We start from the raw sequence: 25,374 nt of genomic DNA on the forward strand, positions 1-25,374 counted from the left end.
CTGTATATTACCTGGTTCAAGAAAACAACAGCAGACAGAATCTAATTTCATTCTATCTAGTTTTAGCCTAAAAATTCACACCTGAATTGGCTTGTCCATCAGAACAACATATGCCCCACCATCTCCCTTTTAAAATTCACACAAATTAAACTAAAATACAACTTTTCACTTTCCCTGCCCAAGAAATAAAAACACACGAGAAAGTTTGTCTAAAAGCAAGTTCAAGAAACTTGAGCAAATAAAACGATGTAAAGAAGCTACACGCAGGATACTGCTTGCTGATGAGGGTGACGTTATCAATGTTCAAAACAACTTCAGGTGAATGTACTTTTTCTCAATACACGAGGAAACAAATTTAGAGAGGTTACTCCAAGTTGCCAAGGTTTAGAGTGAAGTCGGGAATCATATCCAAGTCTGAGGTAGAAAGCTATTGCTAGAATAGAATAATACCACACTGACGCTTACTGCTCTGTATCATTTATGAAGATGTAATGGTGAAGTATCAGGAAAACCTAACTTTTTTCTTTTGGATTTCCCGATGAATACAGGACCAAACCATTCACTCTTAACAATAAAACTATTAACATAACGGGTTGCCTCTCCAAATACTGTGAAAGAGACATTTTTTTTCTCAGTTTGGATAAAGAAATAAGACTAGATATTTAATTCTACCTAAATCCTTTTCACCTCATCTTCTGATTTAAAAACACAGCCAATAAGGAATGTTAGACGCTCAAAAACGTTAAATTCACAAAAATATGGGTATCTGTTGTTCCTAGTATCTCAAGGTTATTTTTATCTTTTTAAGCAGTATCACTTTAGCGATGAGGCCCGGACACACACAGTCCTTGGGAACGGAACTTAGATTTAGAGTCCGTAAAGAAATTAACTACGGACCACATTTAGACTAACTCCTTAACAATGCGCATGCGTCTCCGGGAGGCCGCGAGAGTTTCCGGGAAGCCAGCCAATTATATTTCCAACGCAAACTCAGTGGCGGTATTTTCAACTAGATGAACCGGCTATAGTCCCGCCTTCACGTTCCACTGTTGTGTGCGAAGGTAACCGATGTGGAGCCGAATGGCGGTTGAGCTGCTGCAACTGCTAGTGTCCGAGAGAAGCGTTTGGTGGTTGTCGGCCTAATGAGCGGACGGCAAAGAACGCTTTTCCAGACGTGGGGCTCAAGTTTTTCTCGATCCGCAGGGGCTCCGGCTTGCAACTCTGGACCTGAGCGGCCTCAGAGCTCTGGCATCTCCAGGGCACGTTGTCCTCCAGCGGTAGAGGTTGCCGAGGTTCCGCCGGAGTCGGACGATGATGTATTGCTGGTTGCAGTGTACGAGGCAGAGCGGCAGCTGAGTCTAGAGAATGGCGGTTTCTGCACCTCAGCGGGCGCCCTGTGGATTTACCCAACTAATTGCCCAGTGCGGGACTACCAGCTGCACATTGCCCGGACCTCTCTGTTTTGCAACACGCTGGTGTGTCTGCCGACTGGATTGGGAAAGACTTTTATTGCCGCCGTGGTCATGTACAATTTCTACCGCTGGTTTCCTTCCGGCAAGGTGGTCTTCATGGCCCCCACGAAACCTTTGGTGACACAGCAGATAGAGGCTTGCTACCGAGTGATGGGTATCCCGCAGTCCCACATGGCCGAAATGACAGGTATTTTAGAAAGAATGGGCTAATTTGAAATTAAGAGCACGCATTCTGGTGGAAATGGAAGTAAAGGAATTCCTGACCCATGTGGAATAGTCCCCAGATCACAATATCCGTATTTTACATCTTCTCCCTTAAGGCATTATCTACTTGTAGCAAGTCTGGCCCTAACGAAAAGGGGCTGATTTATTCAATTTTCGGAGACTCCCCGTAGTTTGAGCATTTTGAAGCGATTGATTGTGTATACCCCATTGGTAAGTGAACATGAGGTTTTCTGACTTTCTTCCCCAGAAAGATTTCCCAGTTGAAGAAGGTACTTCTCTGCAGCTATTATGCCATTTTGGTAGCAATTCTCTAAAGACAGGCTAGTTTTGTTGTTTTTAGCCAGCGTTGACATTTGGGTCACAGCAGAGTTTAAAACGTAACATTTCCGTGATTTGTTAAATTGTTCTTGTCTGAAGGCAGATTACCAAGCAGGGCTGCATTCTGAAATTAGGCCAGATTGTTTATAAATATTTTAAAGATAATAGCCTTGGTGTTTAGAATGTAGGATGTCACTTTTGTTTACAGGATCTACTCAAGCTTTAACCAGGAAGGAAATATGGCGCAGTAAGAGAGTCCTTTTTCTTACACCTCAAGTCATGGTAAATGATCTTTCTAGAGGAGCTTGTCCGGCTGCTGAAATAAAGTGTCTAGTTATTGATGAAGCTCATAAAGCTCTTGGAAACTATGCTTATTGCCAGGTAATATTTTATTTAAAAGTATTTTGTACTGTGAATATATTGTTAACGAGTATTTTGGTGAATACTTCTTGATGGAAGTTATTGATGTATTATCATTATGAAACAGCCTCTTATTTCCGAATAGATGATGATAGGAACTACTTCATTCAAATCAGTGTCTGTGCTGTCTTTTTTTTTTTTTTTTTAATTTTTTTTTTCAACGTTTATTTATTTTTGGGACAGAGAGAGACAGAGCATGAACGGGGGAGGGGCAGAGCGAGAGGGAGACACAGAATCGGAAACAGGCTCCAGGCTCTGAGCCATCAGCCCAGAGCCCGACGCGGGGCTCGAACTCACGGACCGCGAGATTGTGACCTGGCTGAAGTCGAATGCTTAACCGACTGCGCCACCCAGGCGCCCCATGTCTTTTTTTTTTTTAATCCTTGACAAGACCATTAGTGTCAGGTGTAGATGATGAATGCCTAGTCCTGATTGAGGCAGTGATCCAAAATAAGGTTATGGGTGAGTTTTGGAAGTAAGATAATAATCCAAAGATTGGTAGTGGATATGCAGTATCATTCCTTGGCAGCTAGGTAAAAATCATACTTAACTGTCAAGAGTTGTTACCAAGAATGATTGACATAATGTGTGGGACATACCTAACACAGTGCCTTCTGTTTAAGGCACATGAATATGAATTACAGAGGTGAAGAGGTGGGATATGGCTGGGGAGGTACTTGAAGTCCAGGTCATGAAGGCATTTGTATTTTATGCTTAGCAGTTTGAATGTTGTTTGTAGGACACTGGGGATGTAGGTAGTGGAGACTCATTGAAAAGTGTTTACTGGGGTGATACTTAAGATTTAAAAGAGGTTAGAAGAGAGAAGACTAAAAGTAGAGTGTACGATGAGAGAGAGGAGCAATTTAGGATGACTCCCAAGTGTCTGACTTGGAAGATTGTGCTTCTAGTCAAGATGGACATTTCTGGAGACACAGAAGATTTGGGTATTGTGGAAAGATGAGTGCAGTTTAGATTGTTGAGTTTGAAGTGTCTGTGAGGAATCTAGCTATCAAGGCCCAGTGGGCAGTGGGAGACAAGTTTCAATCTCAGTGGGGAGTTCTGAGCTGGACATACAGATTTGGAAATTACCAGCATATAGGTGGTAGGTAGTTAAAACTATAAGCTGGTGATATCAGGGAGAAGGTATAGAGTAAGAATACAAGTGAAAGTTGATTTTAGTGCAAAGAGATGAATTTTACTGCCAGTTTGTGCATTTGTAGTTTCCTTGGGGACTTTACGTGTTATTGTATTATATCTCTTTGTTGTCTTCTGAAGAGAATAGTCCTCTTTCTTAGAGTTGATTTTAAGAAGGAAATGTATATATATATATATATATATATATATATACACACACACACACACACATATATATATCTGTGTGTGTGTGTGTGTATACACACAGATATATATGTGTGTGTGTATATATATATACACATATATGTGTGTGTGTGTATATGTATATATTATTAATATCTTTCCAAGTTAATATCCAATGTGTTAATGTTTCTACTTGAGAGGGGCATTTAAAAATTTTAATTTTAAGTCTGTGAATTTACTTTGTAGATTTACTAATACTCAGCAACTTTAACTCATTTATTTTATTTGCAAAAAATTTCTAGCATTGTTAATTTTTTTTAATTACAATATTGATGCTTTCATTGAGTACAAAGAGACATACACTGACTTCATTAATATCCAAATACCCCTTAGTGTTTACGCTGTATTGAATATTATAGAGTCCAGCAGGCACACCAAGTCCATGAAGAATGTAGCTTCCTGGGTTACAGACACAGCATCATTTCCTCTTCTACAAAATGCTTGAGAATCCCGCTTTCATAAGAATAGTGTATTAGGAACATTTTGTCTTGCATCAGTTTTTAGAACAATTCTACATTAAGTATGATATTTTATCTTTGTATGTATTCTCTATTATATTAAAAAAAATAATGTTTTTTGAGATTAGTCCAAATTCAGTATCTCATTGAATTCATCCTTGACATAGGTTGAAATAAGAGCAGTTTTTAGATAATCTGATTTAACTGTTTCCTATATCTAATGTGGAAATCTGGGGTACTGAGAGCTGTTCCTGCAGTTGAGTTTACTTAGGGGTCCTTTTGCCTATATAAGGACCACATGTAAAGGGGTATATGGGAATCTGGTGAAATATCCAATATTACTCATACCAGAAGGGGTGGGTTGAAATCATACTGCAAAGTCTAGAATGATGCTTTGGTGCCACTGAGAAAATGTGTTAGAATTTAAAAGGAGAGGTGGGTTTTTAAAGTCTTTTCCTAAATCATTTTTTTTCCATTTCAAATCTAAATTCATATTGGTATTTTTTTTCCATTTTTATGTTATGACTTATCTTAATCTGGTAAGTGTGTATACGGATATAGCTGTAAAGCTAAACTGTGGCCCAGACCACAGAGAGTAGACTCTCCTTCTTTCATTTGCCCTTGAATTAGCTCTCATTATTTCGATTTGCCTCTAATTAGGCCTTGACATTGTAGCTTTATGTATATAAGAATCCCTAAAGTGTTTTTGATTGGTGTAGAGTATGAACTTGAATTATTTGCTTTTCAGGTAATGTGACTAATGATAGTTCCATCCCTTAGCCCATCAATACTCTGAATAAGGAATAATGATAATAGAACATTGGAACAATATAATAGCTTGTTTAACAGAATCACTGATATTTTTGTATTGGATAGATGAAATTAAAAATTTTTTTTTTTTTTTTTTTTTAAGGTTGTGAGAGAACTAGTCAAATACACAGATCATTTTAGAATCTTGGCTCTTAGTGCCACACCAGGTAGTGATATAAAGGTAAGTAAAATGTCTTTCCATTTATTAACAGTTGAGAATATAAGAACTTTTGTATGGGGCCAGATCAGTTTGCCATTCTAGTATTTAGTTTGACATCAAGACTACATTTCTTTTTTTTTTTTTAATTTTTTTTTTTTCAACGTTTTATTTATTTTTGGGACAGAGAGAGAGACAGAGCATGAACGGGGGAGGGGCAGAGAGAGAGGGAGACACAGAATCGGAAACAGGCTCCAGGCTCCGAGCCATCAGCCCAGAGCCCGACGCGGGGCTCGAACTCACGGACCGCAAGATCGTGACCTGGCTGAAGTCGGACGCTTAACCGACTGCACCACCCAGGCGCCCCCTTTTTTTTTTTTTTTTTTAATTTTTTTAAAAAAAAATTTTTTTTTTTTTTTTAAGACTACATTTCTTAAATATGCCTACCTTGGTTGGAGGAGTTTTTCTACATAAGTAGTTTTCAGATGTGAGTGTGCATAAGAAACCTAAAGTAGTTTGTTAAAAGTACTAAATTTGTACATAGTATAAAGTGGTTTTTAAATTGTTTATATTTTCAGGGTTTTTTTAAAGTTTTATTTTGAGGGGCACCTGGGTGCCTCAGTTGGTTAAACATCTGACTTTGGCTCAGGTCATGATCTCACATTTCATGAGTTTGAGTCCCATGTTGGGCTTTGTGCTGACAGCTCAGAGCTGGTAGCCTGCTTCAGATACTATGTTTCTCTCTTCCTCTGATCCTCTCCTGCTTGTGCTCTGTCTCTTTCTCAAAAATAAACGAACATAAAATTTTTTTTTTTTTTTACATAAAGTTTGAGATAACTTAGATTTACAGGAAATTTGCAAAAATTGTAATCTCTATCCTTTGCTCCGCTTCCCTTAATGTTAACATAGAACCATAGTAAAATTGATAAAACCAGAAAATTAACATTGGTACAATACTAGTAACTACTCTGTAGACCTTGCTTGAATTTGTCACTTTACCCACCACTGTTCTTTTCAGTTCCAGGGTCTGTCTGGTCCAGGATCTCATACTGCATTTAGTTGTCATGTGTCAGTCCTTCCTATCTGTGATAGCTCCTCAGTATTTTCTTGTCTTCCATGACCTTGATGCTTTTAAGAGTAAATGCCAGGGGCACCTGGGTGACTCAGTTGGTTAGGCATCTGACTCTTGATTTCTGACTTAGGTCATAATCTCGTGGTTCATGGGATCAAGCCCCTCATAGGGCTCCATACTAAGCGTTGAGTCTGTTTGGGATTCTCTCTCTCTCTCTGTCTCTCTCTGTCTCTCTCTTTCCCTCCCTCCCCCTTTTCCCCACTTGCATGCTCTCTCTAAAAAAAAAAAAAAAAAAAAAAAAAAGACCTAAACATTAAAAAAAAAAAAGTAGCTGCCAGTTATTTTGTAGAATATTCCTCAGTTTGGGTGTGTCTGATGTTTTCTAATGAAAACATTGGAGTGAGGTTATGCCTTTTTGGCAATACTCCAGAAGTGATACCGTACCTTTCTTAGGGCATGGTATCAGAGAATACATGATGTTGATTTGTCTTATGGCTGTTGCTGTTAATTTTGACTTGGTTAAAGTGATGTCTTCCCAGTTTCTGCATTTTAGAATTACTGTTATCTTCTCTGTTTTCCAATGATGGTTCTTGCTTGCAATAGCAATTTCTGTGGTATTTTCCTAATCATTGTTTCCTTTCTCTCATTTCTTTTACATTTGTTAATGTGAATTGTTTTGTAGTGAAAAGCTATTTCTTCTCTCCAATTCAATTCTTTGTATCAATATGGACTAATAGATATTTATTTTTATCTATGGGCTGCATTCCAGTGTTATCATTATTAATTTTTTGCTCAGATTATTCCAACTTTGGCCATTGGGAGCTCTTTTAAGATGGCACCTATGTTCTTTCAGACATGCACTTTTTTTTTTTTTTTTCCTTTTGAACACTTTCCATCTTGCATCACAGGATATTTTATGCTCATTTAATATTTTTCATGTCCCAGCCATGGAATCAATCATTTCTCCAGGGAGCTCTGGTTTCCTTTATTAAAGGAGGATAAAAGTGCAGATTTTGAACCCCATCTCATGACACTCTAATTTAGTAGCTCTGAATGGTCTACTGTATTGAGTTTTGAAGACTTTCTAAGATAAGTTTCAATCCTGTCAAGTTGTAAGACTTTTTTCTTCTGTTCATAGCCTTGATATTTTTTCAGAAATTTCTGTACTGTCTCTGATCTTACCCCAATCTCTTTAAACATGCTTGATGGTTTTTATTTATTTTTTATTATTTTTTAAGTTTATTTATTTATTTTGGGAAAGAAAAAGAGAACCGGCGGGGGAGGGGGCGGCGGGGGGCGGGCAGAGAGAGAGGGAAACAGAGGATCTGAAGCAGGCTCTCTGCTGACAGCAGAGAAGAGAGCCTGATGCAGGGCTTGAACTCATGAACTGAGAAATCATGACCGGAGCTGAAGTTGGACTCTTAACTGACTGAGCCACCCAGGTGCCCCTATGCTTGATGGTTTTTGTCATCTTTCAAGTCTTTGCTGAAATGTTACACTTCAAAAAGTTTCACTGTAAACTATCAAAAGTTAGCTCTCCCTATGTTGTGATTTCCTCTTGTGTGTGTGTGTTTTTGTTCTTAATCATAATATGTCATTCTTTTACTTATTCATTTATTTGTTGTCTTTTTCCCCCGTGAAAATAGCTATATGATTATAGAGATTATGTCTATCTTGGTCATAGCTGTATTATCAACCCAATGCCTGGCCTGTGGGAGTCATTCAAATATTTATTGAATGATTAAAAATATTAATGTCTTGGGGCGCCTGGGTGGCTCAGTCGGTTGAGTGTCCGACTTCGGCTCAGGTCATGATCTTGCGGTCCATGAGTTCAAGCCCCGCGTTGGGCTCTGTGCTGACAGCTCAGAGCCTGGAGCCTGCTTCGGATTCTGTGTCTCCCTCTCTCTCTCTCTGCCCCTCCCCTGCTCATGCTCTGTCTTTCTCACTCTCAAAAATGAATAAATGTTAAAATATTAATGTCTTACTCAGTTTTATAAAATGGTCATAATTCTATTGCAGATTATGTGGACCCTCAGTAACTGTAGTGTACTATATTATGTATTGTACCACGTGTTGCGAATACAAAGATGATTAAGATATGATTCTTGTTCTAGAGTGTTTTTTATTTGAAATTATATTTATATAATTTGATATTATATAAAATTGTTAAATTGATTTTATATGATTTGTTAAATTGATATTATATAAATTTATATAATACATTTTTATAAATATAATTTGAAATTATATTTAGTTTGTTTGGGGCACCTGGCTGGCTTAGTAATGCGTATGACTCATGATCTCAGGATTGTAAGCTCAAGGCCCACATTGGGGGTAGACCTTACTTAAAAACTAATAATATATACATGCAATTATATTTTGTTTGTTTTTTTGAAAACTTATGAGGCTTTTCTAGCTTTAAAAAAAAGCTCTTGGGATGCCCAGGTGGCTCAGTCAGTAAAGCATCTGACTTTGGCTCAGGTCATGATCTCATGGTTCGTGAATTCGAGCTCCGCATCAAACTCTCTGCTGTCAGCTTGGAGTCCACTTCAGATCTTCTGTCTCCCTCTCTCTCTCTCCCCTCTCCCACTGTCTCTCTTGCTCTGTCTCAAGAATAAATAAACATTAAAATAAAAATAAAGCTCTTAATTTCTAGATACTTTTAGATTCTCCCCCCTGCCCCCCACCCCCACATTGGTTCATTTATTCTTTCTTTCAATTCTTTTTTAAAAAAAAATTATCACTGAGGTATAGTTGACATGTTATGTTAGTTTCAGGTGTCCCACATTAGTGACTTGACAATTCTATACATTACTCAGTGCTCACCACAATAATTAAAGTCACAGTTTGTCACTGTATTACATTATTACAGTATTATTGACTGTATTCTCTATGCTGTGCTTTTCATCTCTGTAACTTATTTTATGACTGGAAGTTTGTACTTGACTTATTTTGCCTATTCCCCCACCCACCTCTTCTCTGGCAACCACCAGTTTATTTTCTATATTCAAGAGTCTTGTTTGTTTGTTTTGATTTTGAGATTCCACATATAAGTGAAATAATATGGCATTTGTTTTTCTCTGACTTATTTCACATAGCATATCCATGTCCATCTATGTTGTCACAAATGGCATGATTTCATTTTTTATAACTGCATAATAAGTGTGTGTGTGTAACATACACATATATATATGTATATATATATACAAATCACATATGTATGTGAGGTATCTCACATATTTATTGAGGTACAATTGGGTTGCTTTCATATCTTGGCTATTGTAAATAATGCTGCAATAGGTCTTTCACCTCTTTGGTTATATTTATTTCTAGGTATTCTTTTGGGTGCAGTTGTAAATTGAGTTTTCTCCATTTCTCTCTCTACTTCTTTGTTACTTGTCTATAGAAATGCAACAGATTTCTGTATAATAATTTTGTATCCTGCAACTTTATTAAATTCATTTATTCTAAGTTTTTCGGTGGAGTCTTTAAGTTTCTTTGAACTTTAAAAAAAAAATTATTTACTTATTTTGAGATGGAGATAGAGAGTGTGCGTGTGTGAGCACTACCAGGGGAGGGGCAGGGAAAGGGGGAGAGAGAATCCTAGGCAGGCTCTGTGCTGTGCTAGGGCTCGATCTCACTAACTGTGAGATCATGACCTGAGCTGAAATCAAGATTCTCTTAACTGACTGAGGCACACAGGTGCCCCTTTCTTTCAACTTTGATCACACTGTCAGTATTTGAATTTATGTTTTTGCTCCAGTTCCCTGAAATTACAGTTCAATTTTTGTATAAGCTTTCAGTGAAGAAAATTTAGAAGTACAGTATATCCAGAAATATATTCACATTATATATATTGGAAAATATTCTAATTTATCAATAATTGATTTAGTATAACATATACCCTATCCCATCAATTTCTTAACAAGTCAATTTGTAAAGTACTTCTAAGATATGTTTGTGTCATTTAATAGTAACAAGACTTCTCTGTTCTTCACACACACATACACACACACACACACACACACACACACACACACACACCATTGGAAAAAAGTGTTTGCCAGAAAACAAGGAAATCTGGGTTGTAGTTCTGGCACTAAAATTGACGATGTTACATAATGTTTTGGTGATTTATTTGCTAATCTAAAGCTTCTGTTTTGTCTGAGTCTTCATAAGATGTAGATGAAGGAATATATCACTCCCATTGAAAGGTGCAAAATATGTTTGAGGAACTTATTGGATATTTACTAATATTCTTATTTTTTAGATGCTTGGCTGGAAAGGCTGCATGAAAGAAAGATGTTTCAAAGCCTTATCCTCCTATTGTACCACTATTATAGTTTAAAAAAGGTTTAATATGAATTTTACCACTATTTTATTTTTGTTGGTAGCCTAAACTAAAAATTTAACATGTAATATAATTATAATCATACTTGATCTTGTGTAGGCTGTTCAACAGGTTATTACTAACCTACGAATTGGGCAGATAGAACTTCGTTCTGAAGATTCTCCAGATATTTTGCCGTACTCTCATGAAAGACGAGTTGAAAAGCTAGTTGTTCCCCTTGGTGAAGAACTTGTAGCCATCCAAAAGGCATATATCCAGGTAAGACATCAGGGTTTTGATGAATGAACTGATAATGTATTTTATTTTGTAGAATCTGGTGTGAGCATATTACATTTTTATATCATTTTATATCATTAGTATTTGAAGTATTCTTTGAAATTAATATTTTTGGAATGAACACCCTGTTTTGTTAGTTACTATTAAAGAGGAAATACAAAATGATGGACCATTTCTACAAGCCAATAACAACCTTATTTTTTATTTTTTATTTATTTATTTATTTAAAAAAATATATTTTTTTTAATGTTTTTTTATTTTTGAGAGAGACAGAGACAGAATGTGAGTGGGTTAGGGGCAGAGAGAGAGGGAGACACAGAAGCAGAAGCAGGCTCCAGGCTCTGAGCTGTCAGCACAGCGCCCGACGCGGGGCTCGAACTCACGAGCTGTGAGATCATGACCTGAGCCAAAGTCGGACGCTCAACCGACTGAGCCACCCAGGCGCCCCCAACCTTATTTTTTAAAATACACCTATTAAAACACACACACGCATATAAATAGCAGAGCATAGAAAACCTAAGTGTATAGCTCACTGAATTTTCATGTAGTGAACACACTTAGGATACATGTCCAGATGTAAACAGAACCTTCTTTATAAGAAAATATATTTTCAGTATTTTCTTCCTGGGTCTCTTATACAGCAATGATTCTCAACTGGAGGCAGTTTTGCCCACCTGGTGACATTTGGCAGTCTTGACACAGTTTTGGTTGTCATAACTGGAAAGGGTAGAGTACAGTTGCTAGTAGAACCCAATATGTAGAGACTAAGAATGCTGCTTAACATCTGTAATGAACAAGATAGACCTCCAACCACAAAGAATTATCTGGGCCAATTGTCAGTATTACAGTGATTGAGAAATTGCTTAGACAGTCATCACATCCAATGGGAAAAATTTGAGGTAACACATTGTTTTTCTATAGTTCATAATTAGTGTCATGCTAAGAGAACATTTTGTTTTCATATCCTCATTGTTATGGATTAAAGATGCCTGCAAATTTTTCACACTCCTCCCATGGAGAGAGAAGATGCATTTCCTTTTCCCTCCAATCTAGACTGGCTCTGTGACTCATTTTCACCAGCAGAATGTGATAAACCCTAGGTAAGCCATGATGAAACTCAGCTAAGCCATGTTCAGGAGAAATGAGGAAACAGTAGATAGCTAGAATCGAAGGCATAGACATATGGCCCCAGTCGAGGTATGTTAACCCTTAACCTCCAGCTATTTGAGGCTCTAGACATCAAAGAGCAGAGATTAGCTGTCCCTGCAGTGCCCTGACAGAATTTTTGACTTTTGACATTTTATTTTACAGTAGTTTTAGATTTTCAGGAAATATGCACAAATAGTATAGAGATTTCCATTGGGGAGATACTGTGAGACTACTTGAAAGTCCTATTTCTCAAAGGCCTATTTTATTTTATTTTATTTTATTTATATAATTTTTTTTTTTAATTTGCATCCAAATTAGTTAGCATATAGTGAAACAGTGATTTCAGGAGTAGATTCCTTAATGCCCCTTACCCATTTAGCCCATATCCCCTCCCACTACCCCTCTAGCAACCCTCAGTTTGTTCTCCATATTTATGATTCTCTTCTGTTTCGTTCCCCTCTCTGTTTTTATATTATTTTTGTTTCCCTTCCCTTATGTTCATCTGTTTTGTCTCTTAAGGTCCTCATATGCGTGAAGTCATATGATTTTTGTCTTTCTCTGACTGATTTCACTTAGTGTAATACCCTCCAGTTCCATCCACGTAGTTGCAAATGGCAAGATTTCATTCTTTTTGATTGCCGAGTAATACTCCATTGTATATATAGACCACATCTTCTTTATCCATTCATCCATTGATGGGGCATTTGGGTTCTTTCCATACTTTGGCTGTTGTTGATAGTGCTGCTATAAACATGGGGGTGCATGTGTCCCTTTGAAACAGCATACTTGTATCCCGTGGATGAATGCCTAGTAGTGCATTTGCTAGGTCATAGGGTAGTTCTATTTTTAGTTTTTTGAGGAACCTCCATACTGTTTTCCAGAGTGGCTGCACCAGCTTGCATTGCCACCAACAATGCAAAAGAGATCCTCTTTCTCCGCATCCTTGCCAGCATCTGTTGTTGCCTGAGTTGTTCATGTTAGCCGTTCTGACAGGTGTAAGGTGGTATCTCATTGTGGTTTTGATTTGTATTTCCCTGATGATGAGTGATGTTGAGCATTTTTCATATGTCGGGTTGGCCATCTGGATGTCTTCCTTGGAGAAGTGTCTATTCGTGTCTTTTGCCCATTTCTTCACTGGATTATTTGTTTTTTGGGTGTTGAGTTTGATAAGTTCTTTATAGATTTTGGATGCTAACCCTTTGTCTGATATGTCATTTGCAAATATCTTCTCCCATTCTTTCGATTGCTTTTAGTTTTGCTGATTGTTTCCTTTGCTGTGCAAAAGCTTTTTATTTTGATGAGGTCCCAGTAGTTCATTTTTGCTTTTGTTTCCCTTGCCTCTGGAGATATGTTGAGTAAGAAGTTGCTGTGGCCAAGATCAAAGAGGTTTTTGCCTGTGCCCTCCAATTTTAGCATGCAATAATGGTTCTTGCCTGCTACAGTTATTTCTGTTTGCATAATCACGGTTTCTCCTTTTCCTCAATTCTTTCATATTGTCAACTTGAATTCTTATATAATGAAGACCTGTTTCTTCTCCTTCATTTACTAATTCAGTTCTTTGTATCAATATAGACTAATAGGTATTCATTTTTTTCTATGCACTACAATCTAATACTGTCATTATTAATTTTGTTGCTCATATTGCTTCAGCTTTGGCCATTTAGAGCTCCTTGTGGTTTTTGGGCTTGTGCCTTTTTGTTTTTTTTAATGCTTAACTTTCTGGCATCACAAGATGTTTCATGCTTATTAAGTTTTTCTTGTGTCCCAGCCATGGAATGGACCATTTCTCCAAGAAATTCTTGTTCCTTTTATGGGAGATTGGTATTTTCAAACCAAGATCTGTGTGTTAGGTGTGCTCATTGTTACTGTGGTGTCTTGACGTGAGCACTTCGTGAATTCTTTTTTATTTTTTTTTAAGTTTTATTTATTTATTTGACGAGGGCCGGGGAGGTGGGGGAGAGAATCCCAAGGAGGCACCTCGCCACCAGAATAGAGCCCAACATGGGGCTCTATCCCATGAACCGTGAGATCATGACCTGAGCCAAAATCAAGAGTTGGAAGCTTGACTGACCACTAACTTAGCATTACTGCTTGAATTCTTATCTGAAGAATTAGAATCGTGAGTAAATGTTTTTTTAATTGAGTTTGTTTTTTTAAGTTTTTATTTATTTTGAGAGAAAGCGTGCATGCACATAAGCTGAGGAGAGACAGAGAGGGAGAGAGAGAATCCCAAGCAGGCTCCACACTGTCAGCACAGAGCTCAACACGAGGCTTGAACTCATGAAATGTGAGGTCATGACTTGAGCTGAAACCAAAAATCAGACGCTTAACCAACTGAGCCACTCATGTGCCCCAGTTGTTTTAATTTATTATGTTTTGAAGTACTTTGTAATGCAGAAATAGATAACCAAAATATTCATTTATCATTTAACCTTTAATAAGTCTTTTTAAAGAAAAGTTCTATAGGAATATGGTTAATACTTTTAAATTGTAACAAATTTGAAGCATTACTAATTTAAGATATGGCAAAGAATTTCAAGTAATTATCTCTTTTTTTAAATTTTAACTTAAAAAAATATTTATTTATTTTTGAGGGTGGGGAAGGGCAGAGAGAGAGACAGAAAACCAAGCAGGGTATTCGAACTAACAACCTGAGCCAAAATTCAGAATCCAGCACTTAACTGACTAAGCCACTCAGGTGTCCCTCATCTCCTTTTTAATTAAAAAAATTATTTATAGTTGTCATGAAATGTTGCAGTAGTTTCAGGTGTACAAAATAGTGATTTGTCAAGTTTATATGTTTTGCTATGCTCATCACAATTGTAACTACCATCTGTCACCATGCGATGTTACTATATCGTTGACTATGGTTTCCTTTGCAATGCCTATTTATTTATTTATTTATTTAATTTATTAATTTTTTTTTACTTAAAAACTCTTTTTTACATTTATTTATTTTTGATAGAGACAGAGCACAAGTGGGGGAGGGGCAGAGAGAGAAGGAGGCACACAATCTCAAGCAGGCTTCAGGCTCCGAACTGTCAGCACAGAGTCCAGCGCAGGGCTCGAACTCAGAAACTGCGAGATCATGACCTGAGCCGAAGTCGGATGCTTAACCGACTGAGCCACCCATGTGCCCCAATTTATTTTTTAAACGTAAACTCTTCACCCAACATGTGGCTTGAACTCACGACCCCAAGATCAAGAGTTGCATGCTGTACCAACTGAACCAGCCAGGAGCTCCCGGAAGCTTTTTATTTTGACGTAATAATCACTTCCTTAATAGTAATACATTTTCTCATGATTAAAATCATTGCATTTATAAGGATCTAAAAATTATTTTTATAAACACATATAGTAGGTATTTAATTTTATTGATATTTTTAGAGTGCTTCTGTAGGTATTATGATCAGCAAAACTGGAAGGGAGGCAAAATAAATACTAAATTGCCCTATTTTAGGAAATATGAATTAGGCAAAAGTTTAAACTGTTATACAACTGTATTGTTGTAGTAGGTCTTCATCAGGAAGTCTCTGTTTTCCTTCCCTCTGCCATCAAACTCATTCCTGCATCAGGACCTTTCGAATGCTATTTCCTCTGGCTCTCTCCTCAAAACCTGTCAGCATTCAGATGTCGGTTCCAATAGTACCTCTTCAGAGAGACTATCTTTGTTTACCTTTCCCTCAAAAACTATAGTATTACTGTGTTTTAGGTTCTTGTACATTTATCTCTTTGTTCACTCTTTATTCTTTGCTTCCCTTCATCGGATATACGTTTTTATGAAAGTAGTGACTTCATTTGTCTCAGCTACAAATTCTCAGCCGTTAGGACAATGCTTGACATATACTAGGTGCTTAATAAGTATTTCTTGAAAGAATGAATCAACAAATCACATTGTATGTACTCAAGGCATTTTGATTTAGTCAGCCAGACTCTAAATATTTACCTATATGCCAGACTTGGTTCTTCATATTGAGATGCATCAGTGAGAAATTAAAAGTCCTCCATTAATTGTGCTTAGATTATAGTGTGTGTGGGTTGGGGAGGAAAGGGACTTAAGAAATACACAGATAAACATGTATGTCTTGTTATTTAAAAAAATTTTTTTTAATGTTTATTTTTGAGAGAAGGAGAAAGCAAGAGAGGGGCAGAGAGAGAGGGAGACACAGAATCTGAAGCAGGCTCCACGTTCTGAGCTGTCAGCACAGAGCCTGACATGGGGCTTGAACTCACAGACTGTGACATCATGACCTGAGCTGAAGTCGAACACTCAACCGACTGAGCCACCTAGGCACCCCAACATATATGTTCTTAAATTATAGTTGGATCTAGTAATTGGTTATACTGACTTTCATATGGATGTTTTCTGGGGATAAATGTTAAGTACTCTTAAGTTTTGTTATTTTGCTGTGTTTACTTCAAAACGTAAGACAAACTTCATTTAACATATGACTTCTATTTTAATGTGTGAGGAAATGATTATATTTGAGAAAAGACTTTATTTTTTTAATGTTTATTTCTGAGAGAGACCGAGTACATGACCAGGGGAGGAGCAGAGAGAATGGGAGACACAGAATCCGAAGCAAGCTCCAAGCTATCAGCACAGAGCCTGATGTGGGGCTCGAACCCACCCGTGAGCTCATGACCTGAGCTGAAGTCAGACGCTTAACTAACTGAGCCATCCAGGCGCCCCTTGAAAAAGGACTTTAAATTAAGCTTAAACTAAATTTCATTGAAATTTGCAGGTTTTGGAAGCATTTGCCAGTTCTTTGATTCAGAGGAATGTTTTGATGAGAAGGGATATCCCTAATCTAACAAAATACCAGTTAATTTTGGCAAGAGATCAGTTTAGGAAAAACCCATCTCCAAATATTGTGGTAGGTATTTTTAAATTAATTTTGAAGAGATTAAGTTTTAGTTAGTGCTATGATAAAATGTAAATAATGGTTGTTTTCTTGGTATATATTAGCTCATCAATAATTCAGATATGATTTATGTAGTTCATAAAAGCATGAAAAAAAATCTAGCAAGAATGCACCTTAATGCTTTGAATTAAGTTAATTTTATCTTCTAACTTTTAATAAAGACTTGGTATTTTAGTTCATTTCTGTGTTGCAAAATCAAAGTGCTATGAGAGGGTAGATTCTAACTAACTTTTAGACCTAGAGCATCATAGTAAGTTTCTTATTTCTAATCTTCTTAGGAAAAAATTCGATGGATAGGAACATACCCATCAAGCTAGGTCCAAAGTTAGAAGAGATGCTCACAAGTACAAAAAGGCACTGAGTCATTCTTTGAACTGATGCATGTGCAAAAGAACAGAGGCATTGAATGATGGTATGAAGGAGTCAGTGAACTAGCCATTGTGGCTGAGGTAAAAGATCGAGGAAGTCAGATATGATAGTCTAGGTTGTGTGCACACAAGAATGGTTTTAAATATTACACTGAGAAATACTGATTTTTATCTCATAGTATCTGGGGAACCACTAAGGGAAACTTTTCTGTAAAATTACATTATATTATACTAAACTTTAATAGGATGTGTTTAAATTTCTGCTAGGAGTTAAAGGTTCATTTAAATTTTAAGTACTAAATCTGAACCTGTTGAACTTGGATCTCACTAATGAGAGTTTATATTTTGTAGAGACAGGGTTTTACCCTTTCAGGTAATTGGGGTGCCATTTTAGGGCATTTATCACTATGCTGCGAACATTTAAAATGGCTATTACTATTTACTGATCTTAAATGCCACTAGGAATGTAAGGTCCAGAATAATAGTTATCTTGAATAAAGGAAAATAATAAAAATCTGTTTTCAGTGGTCTCTCTTATCCTATTACATAGTTACACCTGCTGTATGTTCTCATTAAAGGAATACGTATTTCACTTTTCCTTGAGAGTAGTGGTTAAAAGCACAAGTACCCTGAGCCAGAGTTTGTGGATTCAAATACTGGCTCTACAGTTTCCTCATCTATAAAATGGGCATAACCATAGTACCTACCTCCCAGGTGTTGAGATTAAGTGAGTTTGTGTAAGTGATGTGCTTAGAACAGTGTCTGGTGCTAAGACAGTGTCACATGTTACTATGGTATGTATGTGTGTGTTAAATGTTAGTGTTAAACTGTCTGATTAAATTCTGTTCTGGTGCCAGTAACATTTATGAGGATAGGCCAATATGTGACTTATTTTCCATTATATCCCAAATATCTATCTCCATGCTTGATATGTTAAATAGTTTTGAAAGAACAAATGAATATACATACTGCTAATAATTTACCTATAATGAGAAACAGTATATGATAAATATTTCTCTCCACTTATTCTCTTTAAAGTGTAAGTTTCGTATTGAATTAAAAAAAATAAAGGCACAGATTTTATATGGAAAATACACTGGCCCTTTCCAAAGCAAGGTCCTATGATATTCTATAGGTAGACCTTCAATAGAGCAGTAAATTCTACACAGAACATGTATCTTTATTTCTTCCTTTGGTTAAATTTGGTCTGTGCTTGTTTTTCTAGGGAATACAACAAGGCATTATCGAGGGAGAGTTTGCTATTTGTATTAGTTTATATCATGGTTATGAATTATTGCAGCAAATGGGAATGAGATCATTATATTTCTTTCTTTGTGGAATTATGGATGGAACTAAAGGTAAATTATATTAAATTATTTAAAGGAATAATGACATGTTATTATTTTGGTTAAAGATACATTGAGCACTTGGGTTACTTAAAAATGCTTTATTTTAGGGGTGCCTGGGTGGCTCAGTTGGTTGAGCATCTGACTTTAGCTCAGGTCATGATCTCCCATCTCGTGAGTTCGAGCCCCACATTGGGTTCTGTGCTGACAGCCTGGAGCCTGCTCTGGATTCTGTGTCTCCCACTCTCTCTGCCCCTCGCCCACTCATGCTCTCTCAAAAATATCTCTCTCAAAAATGTCTCTCTCAAAAATAAAATTAAAAAAAAATTTTAAAAGCTTTATTTATTTATTTATTTATTTATTTTAAATGTTTATTTATTTATTTGAGAGAGAGGGAGTATGAGCAGGGGAGGGACAGAAGAGGGGAGAGAGAGAATCCCAAGCAGGCTTCATGCTCAGTGCAGAGCTCAACATGGGTCTCAATCTCACAAACTGTGAGGTCATGACCTGAGCTAAAGTCGGGAGTTGGATGCTTAACCCACTGAGCCACCTAGATGCATCCAAAATGCTTTATTTTAAAAAGCAATAAAATAGGGGTGCCTGGCTGACTCAGTAGAATATGCAGCTCTTGATCTTGGGGTCATGAATTCGAACCCTACTTTGGGCATAGAGATTATTTAACAAAACAAAACAAACAAAAAGCAATGTAATAGTTATGTAACAAATGGCTGTTTTTTTGTTTTTGATAAATTGGTAGTAAAAAGCAAGCCATTTAATACATATGTGATTGTGGAACTGAAAACAGTTGCTGGTTTTTATGTTTAAATTAGAAAAATTTGTATTCATTGTTAAAGTTTAATTTCTTTTATTTTTTATTTTATTATTTTTTAAAGCTGTATTTATTTATTTTCAGAGAGAGGGGCTGGGGAGAGGCAGAGAGAGAGGGAGAGAGAATCCTAAGCAGGCTCTGCACCTTCAGTGTCAAGCCCGATGTGGGGCTTGAACTCACGAACCATGAGATCATGCCATGAGCCGAAATTAAGAGTTTGATGCTCAACTGACTGAGCCACCCAGGCACCCCTAATTTCTTTTTAATGAATAATAAATTTGATTAACTTATTTGTTAATTTGGAAAATCTTTACTTAATTTCTGAAGGAATGACTCGGGCAAAAAATGAACTTAGCCGAAATGAAGACTTCATGAAACTCTATAATCATCTAGAGTGCATGTTTGCACATACACGTAGTACTTCAGCAAGTGGCTCTTCTACTATCCAAAAAGGTCTGGTTTTTCTTTTAAAACTTTATATTATTTCTTCATCAGATTAATTTTGAAATTAGGCTTCATGGATCCAAATTATCTATAATCACTTTTATTTCTGTGGCAATGGATCTGTTAAATGCTTAAAGATTTTATTCTTTAAGTTAGGATAAGTGTATATTCAAGGTTATAAACTTTAAATAGATGCTAGTAGTTGTTACTGTTAGTGAAAATTCTTTGAACTACCAAAAACTGATTTAAAGCTTAATTCAAAACCTATTTTTCCCATCTACTTTGCTTCTGATTTCATCTGGATTCTCTTTCAGAATGAAATTATAATAAAAATTCAAAGTTTATAGCAGGGCTTATGTGCTACCCAGATGCTACTTAGTATTTAAATGAACAGAAAAAAAGTAAGATTTAACAATTCTATTTTGAAAAGGATAATTAAAATACATTAATTGAATATAGAAAATATAGAATGATTTTTTGGTTTTTGTTTTGCAGGAGATAAAGATAAAAATTTTGTCTATAGTCATCCAAAGTTAAAGAAATTAGAAGAAGTTGTAGTTGAACATTTCAAGTCATGGAATAGTAAGTCATGTTTAGTAGCTTCAAGGCAAGACAAAGTTACTGAAAGAGCTAAAACTCTGACTTTATGGGGAAGATGGGCTTTTAATTACCCTGGATAATAGATGTAAAAAAGAAGATTTTGAGAAATTTTGGGAGGGTGGGACAAGGGACATGTCCCTGGGATCAGCTTTGTGATTGACTATAGGGTATATTCTATAGTTAGACTTGGAGAATTAAAAAAAAAATTTTTTTTAACATTTATTTATTTTAGGGAGAGACCACAAACAGGGGAAAGGTAGAGAGAGAAAGAGGGACAGAGGATCCAAATTGGGCTCTGCACTGACAGCAGAGAGCCCGATGCAGGGCTTGAACTCACAAACTGTGAGATCCTGACCTGAGCCCAAGTCAGACATCTAACAGACTGAGCCCCCAGGTGCCCCTAACCTTGGAGAATTTACAAGTATCTTAGATTCAGGGACAGAATGCTATGGCCTGGTTTAAGAAAGTGCCTTTAGTGAACAAAAAGGAAAGGAAATATTTATGAAATCAGTGGGAGCTCTACAATTCTGTGATTCTGACTTAGAAAGTAAAGGCGAATAACAGGCATCATGCATGAATTGAAGTACTGGTTAAAAGGGATTCAGGTAATGCTTATTTGATTTGTTTAGGGTTTTTGATTTGTTTAGGATTATTATGACAGCCAATGATTTGTTTAGGATTATTATGATAGCCAATGAGAGGTAGGGAGCCAAGAACATTAAAATTACTAGAGAAGGTAGGAGGAAACCAGCAAAGGTTTAAGACATTTTAAATTACTTTTTTGAAAGAATTATCATTCATTAATATATAGTTTCAGGGTTGTGTTTTGAAATACTTTTTGTATATTGCTTTTAAAAAAAATTGTAATGAGAGTGTTTTTTTGTTATGTAGCTCAAAATGCCTCTGAAAAGAAATGTGGTGAGACCAGAGTTATGATCTTCTCTTCATTTCGAGATAGTGTTCAAGAAATTGCGGAAATGCTTTTAAAGCATCAGCCAGTTATTAGAGTGATGACTTTTGTTGGCCACGCCTCAGGGAAAAGCATGAAAGGGTTTACCCAGAAGGAACAACTGGAGGTAATTACTTTCGAAGGTGATGAATATTAAAATAATATTGATTAGCTTGTATTTATGCCTCTTTTGTTTTAATTTGTTGGTCAGCTACTTTGTTTTTAAGTTTATTTATTTTAAGAGAGAGACAGAGAGGGAGTGCACTTGAACTGGGGAGAGGCAGAGAGAAAGAGAGAGAGGGTGAGAGAGAATCCCAAGCAGGCTCCACGCTGTCAGTGCAGAACCCAGCACAGAGCTTGATCCCATGAACTGTGAGATCATGACCTGAGCCGAAATCAAGAGTTGGACACTCAACCGACTGAGCCACCCAGGCACCCCTCAATCAGCTACTTCTTTTTTTTTTTTTTTTAACCTTTATTTATTTTTGAGACAGAGAGAGACAGAGCATGAACGGGGGAGGGGCAGAGAGAGAAGGAGATACAGAATCGGAAACATGCTCCAGGCTCTGAGCCATCAGCCCAGAGCCCGATGCGGGGCTCGAACTCACGGACGGAGAGATCGTGACCTGAGCTGAAGTCGGACGCTTAACCGACTGCGCCACCCAGGCGCCCCATCAGCTACTTCTTAAAGATACTTTTATAGTAAACATGTAAATAAACAGAGTCATATTTTGAAAGATCAGAAAAGTGCTTTTTGTGATTTTGAGACTTTATTCAAGTAAGGTAATGTGTGGTGGTTAAGCAGAAAGGCTCTGAAATCATATTACCGAGGTTGGAATCCTGGCCCTACCGCTTAGTTCCTCTACTTCTTGTGCCGCAGTTTTCCTTACCTGTAAACATAGTTGATAGAGTTGTCGCAAGCATTAAATGAAATCATACTGTAGAGCCTTCAGTAAATGTTTACTATTTAAGTCACTTTAGTTATATATTCTGAACAAATAATGAGCTTATTTCTTTTTTCTGTTATTTAAAAATCATTTTTTTACCTTAGATTTTATTTTTAAGAAATCCCTACCCCCAAGTGTGGGGCTTAAACTCACAGCCCTGACATCAGGAGTCACACGTTGCACTGACTGAGCCAGCCAGGCACTCCAAAGATGCATTTTTTTTTTAATTTTCATTTTTCTTTTTTTTTTATTAAAAAAAATTTTTAATGTTTATTATTTTTGAGAGAGAGAGAGAGCAAGCAGAGAAGGGGCAGAGAGAGAGGAAGACACAGAATCGGAAGCAGGCTTCAGACTCTGAGCTGTCAGCACACAGCCTGACATGGGAATTGAACTCACAGACTGTGAGATTATGACCTGAGCTGAAGTTGGCCGCTTAACTGACTGAGCCACCTGGGAGCTCCAATTTTTATTTATTTCTTAAGTGATTTCTACACCCAATATGGGGCTCAAACTCACAACCCCCAGATCAAATGTCACATGCTCAACAGACTGAGCCAGTCAGGTGCCCTATTATTTAAAAATCTTAATTTAAAATTACAGTCAGATGAAACCATTTATGCTCTGAATAAGAGGTCATAAGTTTTCTAAGTGCTATGTATGTGTTTTTGGGATGTTTTAGACTATTGATTTTTATAAATTGTATACAGGTTTCTGTAGATTAACTATAGGTCTTCATTTGAGTAGTCATTGACAATTAGGTGTGTCTTTAATGTCTAATTAATTTTGACAGATCTTTTCTTCACTTTGTAAACATTAGTTACAAGAGGAATACTATTCTTTAAATACCTTTTATACCAGTCCTCACTGCACTCAGCAGAGTTTGTTTAAGCTGACTGGATCTGTGGGGACAGTCTAAGAGGTTTCCCTGAGTCTGAAACAGAATAACTTTACCTTTCTCAAGTCTGATTATATGTATTTTAAAAGGTTCATATATCTAGCAGGTTATTATTACTACTCTTACATTTATATATGAATGAAAAGTGAAGTAGATTTTTGTCTAAGGAGTTAAGCATTTTGAAATACTAATAGTACCCAACCTAATCTCTGGCCAGTTTTATTATTACCTAAAATCATTATTTCCTGAGTTTGTCAGTTACCATAAGAAACCTTATTGATTTTATATTAGCTTTGTCCTTTCCTCACTTATGTCAGTAATATTTTTATATAGGCTAGAGTAGCAACCCTTTTTCTTATTCCTGCAATAATTGCTTTCCTGCAGTTTTATTCTAAAATAAGCTTTTGTGCAAATAGTTGTAAGTAAATTTTTTCATTTCTTTAAAAATGGGAGATGAAGTGAGAGAGGAAGTAGGAGACCAGATCCTTTAGGACTTTTTAGGTCATTTCCATTTTTTTTAAGTTAAAAAAAATTTTTTTTAATGTTTTTATTTATTTTTGAGAGAGAGAGAGACAAAGAGTGAGAGGGGGTGGGGCACAGAGAGAGGGAGACATAGAACCCGAAGCAGGGTCCAGGTTCCAAGCTGTCAGCACAGAGCCTGATGTGGGGCCCAAACTTGTGAACTGTGAGATCATGACCTGAGCTGAAGTCGGATGCTTAACCAACTGAGCCACCCAGGCACCCCAATTTTGTTTTAAGTTTTTATTTGAATTTCAGTTAATTAACATACAGTATAATATTAGTTTCAGATGTATGATACAGTGAGTCACACTTCCATACAACAAATGGAGCTCATCACACAAGTGTACTCCTTAATCCCCATCACTTATTTTAGCCATTTTCCTACCCACTTCACCTCTGATAACCGTCAGTTTGTTCTGTTTCCAGGTTTGTCTCCCTCTCTCTTCTTTCTTTTCCTTTGCTCATTTGTTTTGTTTCTTAAATTCCATATGAGTGAAATCATATGTGATTTGTCTTTCTTTGACTGACTTATTTCACTTCGCATAATACTGTCTAGCTCCATCCATGGCACTGCAAATGGCAAGATTTCATTCTCTTTTATGGCTGAGTAATATTCCATTATACACACACACACACACACACACACACACACACACACACACACACACTATATCTTCTTTATCCATTCATTAGTCGATAGATACTTGGGCTGTTTCCATAATTTGACTACTTTAAATAATGCTGCAATAAACATAGGGATCATGTATCCCTTGGAATTAGTATATTTGTCTTCTTTGGGTAAATACCTAGCGGTGCAATTGCTCGATCATATGGTAGTTCTATTTTTAACTTTTTGAGGAACCTCCATACAGTTTTCCAGAGTGGCTGCACCAGTTTGCATTCCCACCACCAGCGTAAGAGGGTTCCCCTGTCTCCACATCCTTGTCAACACCTGCTGTCTCTTGTGTTGTTCAGTTCAGCCATTCTGACTAGTGTGAGGTGATCTCTCATTATAGTTTTGATTTGTATTTCCTTGATAGTGATGTTGAGCATCTTTTCATGTATCTGTTAGCCATCTGGATGTCTTCTTTGGAAGAATGTCAATTTATGTCCATTTTTAAATTGGATTCTTTCTTTTTTGGGTGTTGAGTTTTTTTTAAAAATATTTTTTAATGTTTATTAATTTTTGAGAGAGAAAGAGAGAGAGAGAGACAGAGTGTGAGAAGGGGAGGGGCAAAGAGAGAGGGAGACACAGAATCCAAAGCAGGCTTCAGGCTCTGAGCTGTCAGCACAGAGTCCCATGTGGGGCTCGAACCCACGAACTGTGAGATCATGACCTGAGCTGAAGTTGGATGCTTAACCGACTGAGCCACCCAGGCACCCCAGGTGTTGAGTTTTATAAATTCTTTAGATATTTTGGATACTAACCTTTTGTCGGCTATGTATTTGCAAATGTCTTCTTCC

The 25,374-nt window shown here is 36.8% G+C and overlaps 1 protein-coding gene across 4 annotated transcripts in view; it reads left to right on the forward strand.

Moving 5' to 3' along the window:
* The first annotated feature begins 727 nt into the window (after nt 1-727).
* Nucleotides 728-25,374, forward strand: part of FANCM (FA complementation group M) — a 68,287-nt gene continuing 43,640 nt past the window's right edge. For 2 of the 4 annotated variants that reach the window (XM_045450870.1, XM_045450871.1), the window contains exons 1-9: nt 728-1,659; nt 2,224-2,396; nt 5,184-5,261; nt 10,760-10,918; nt 16,831-16,962; nt 18,604-18,736; nt 19,881-20,006; nt 20,493-20,579; nt 21,489-21,673. In XM_045450870.1, the coding sequence (XP_045306826.1) occupies nt 1,143-1,659; nt 2,224-2,396; nt 5,184-5,261; nt 10,760-10,918; nt 16,831-16,962; nt 18,604-18,736; nt 19,881-20,006; nt 20,493-20,579; nt 21,489-21,673 (1,590 nt within the window). In that variant the 5' untranslated portion in view covers nt 728-1,142. The remainder of the gene's footprint in view (nt 1,660-2,223; nt 2,397-5,183; nt 5,262-10,759; nt 10,919-16,830; nt 16,963-18,603; nt 18,737-19,880; nt 20,007-20,492; nt 20,580-21,488; nt 21,674-25,374) is intronic. The other 2 variants (XM_045450869.1, XM_045450868.1) reach the window with 1 other exon arrangement.

The sequence above is a fragment of the Leopardus geoffroyi genome, chromosome B3, assembly GCF_018350155.1.
Source record: "Leopardus geoffroyi isolate Oge1 chromosome B3, O.geoffroyi_Oge1_pat1.0, whole genome shotgun sequence".
Lineage (NCBI taxonomy): Eukaryota > Metazoa > Chordata > Mammalia > Carnivora > Felidae > Leopardus > Leopardus geoffroyi.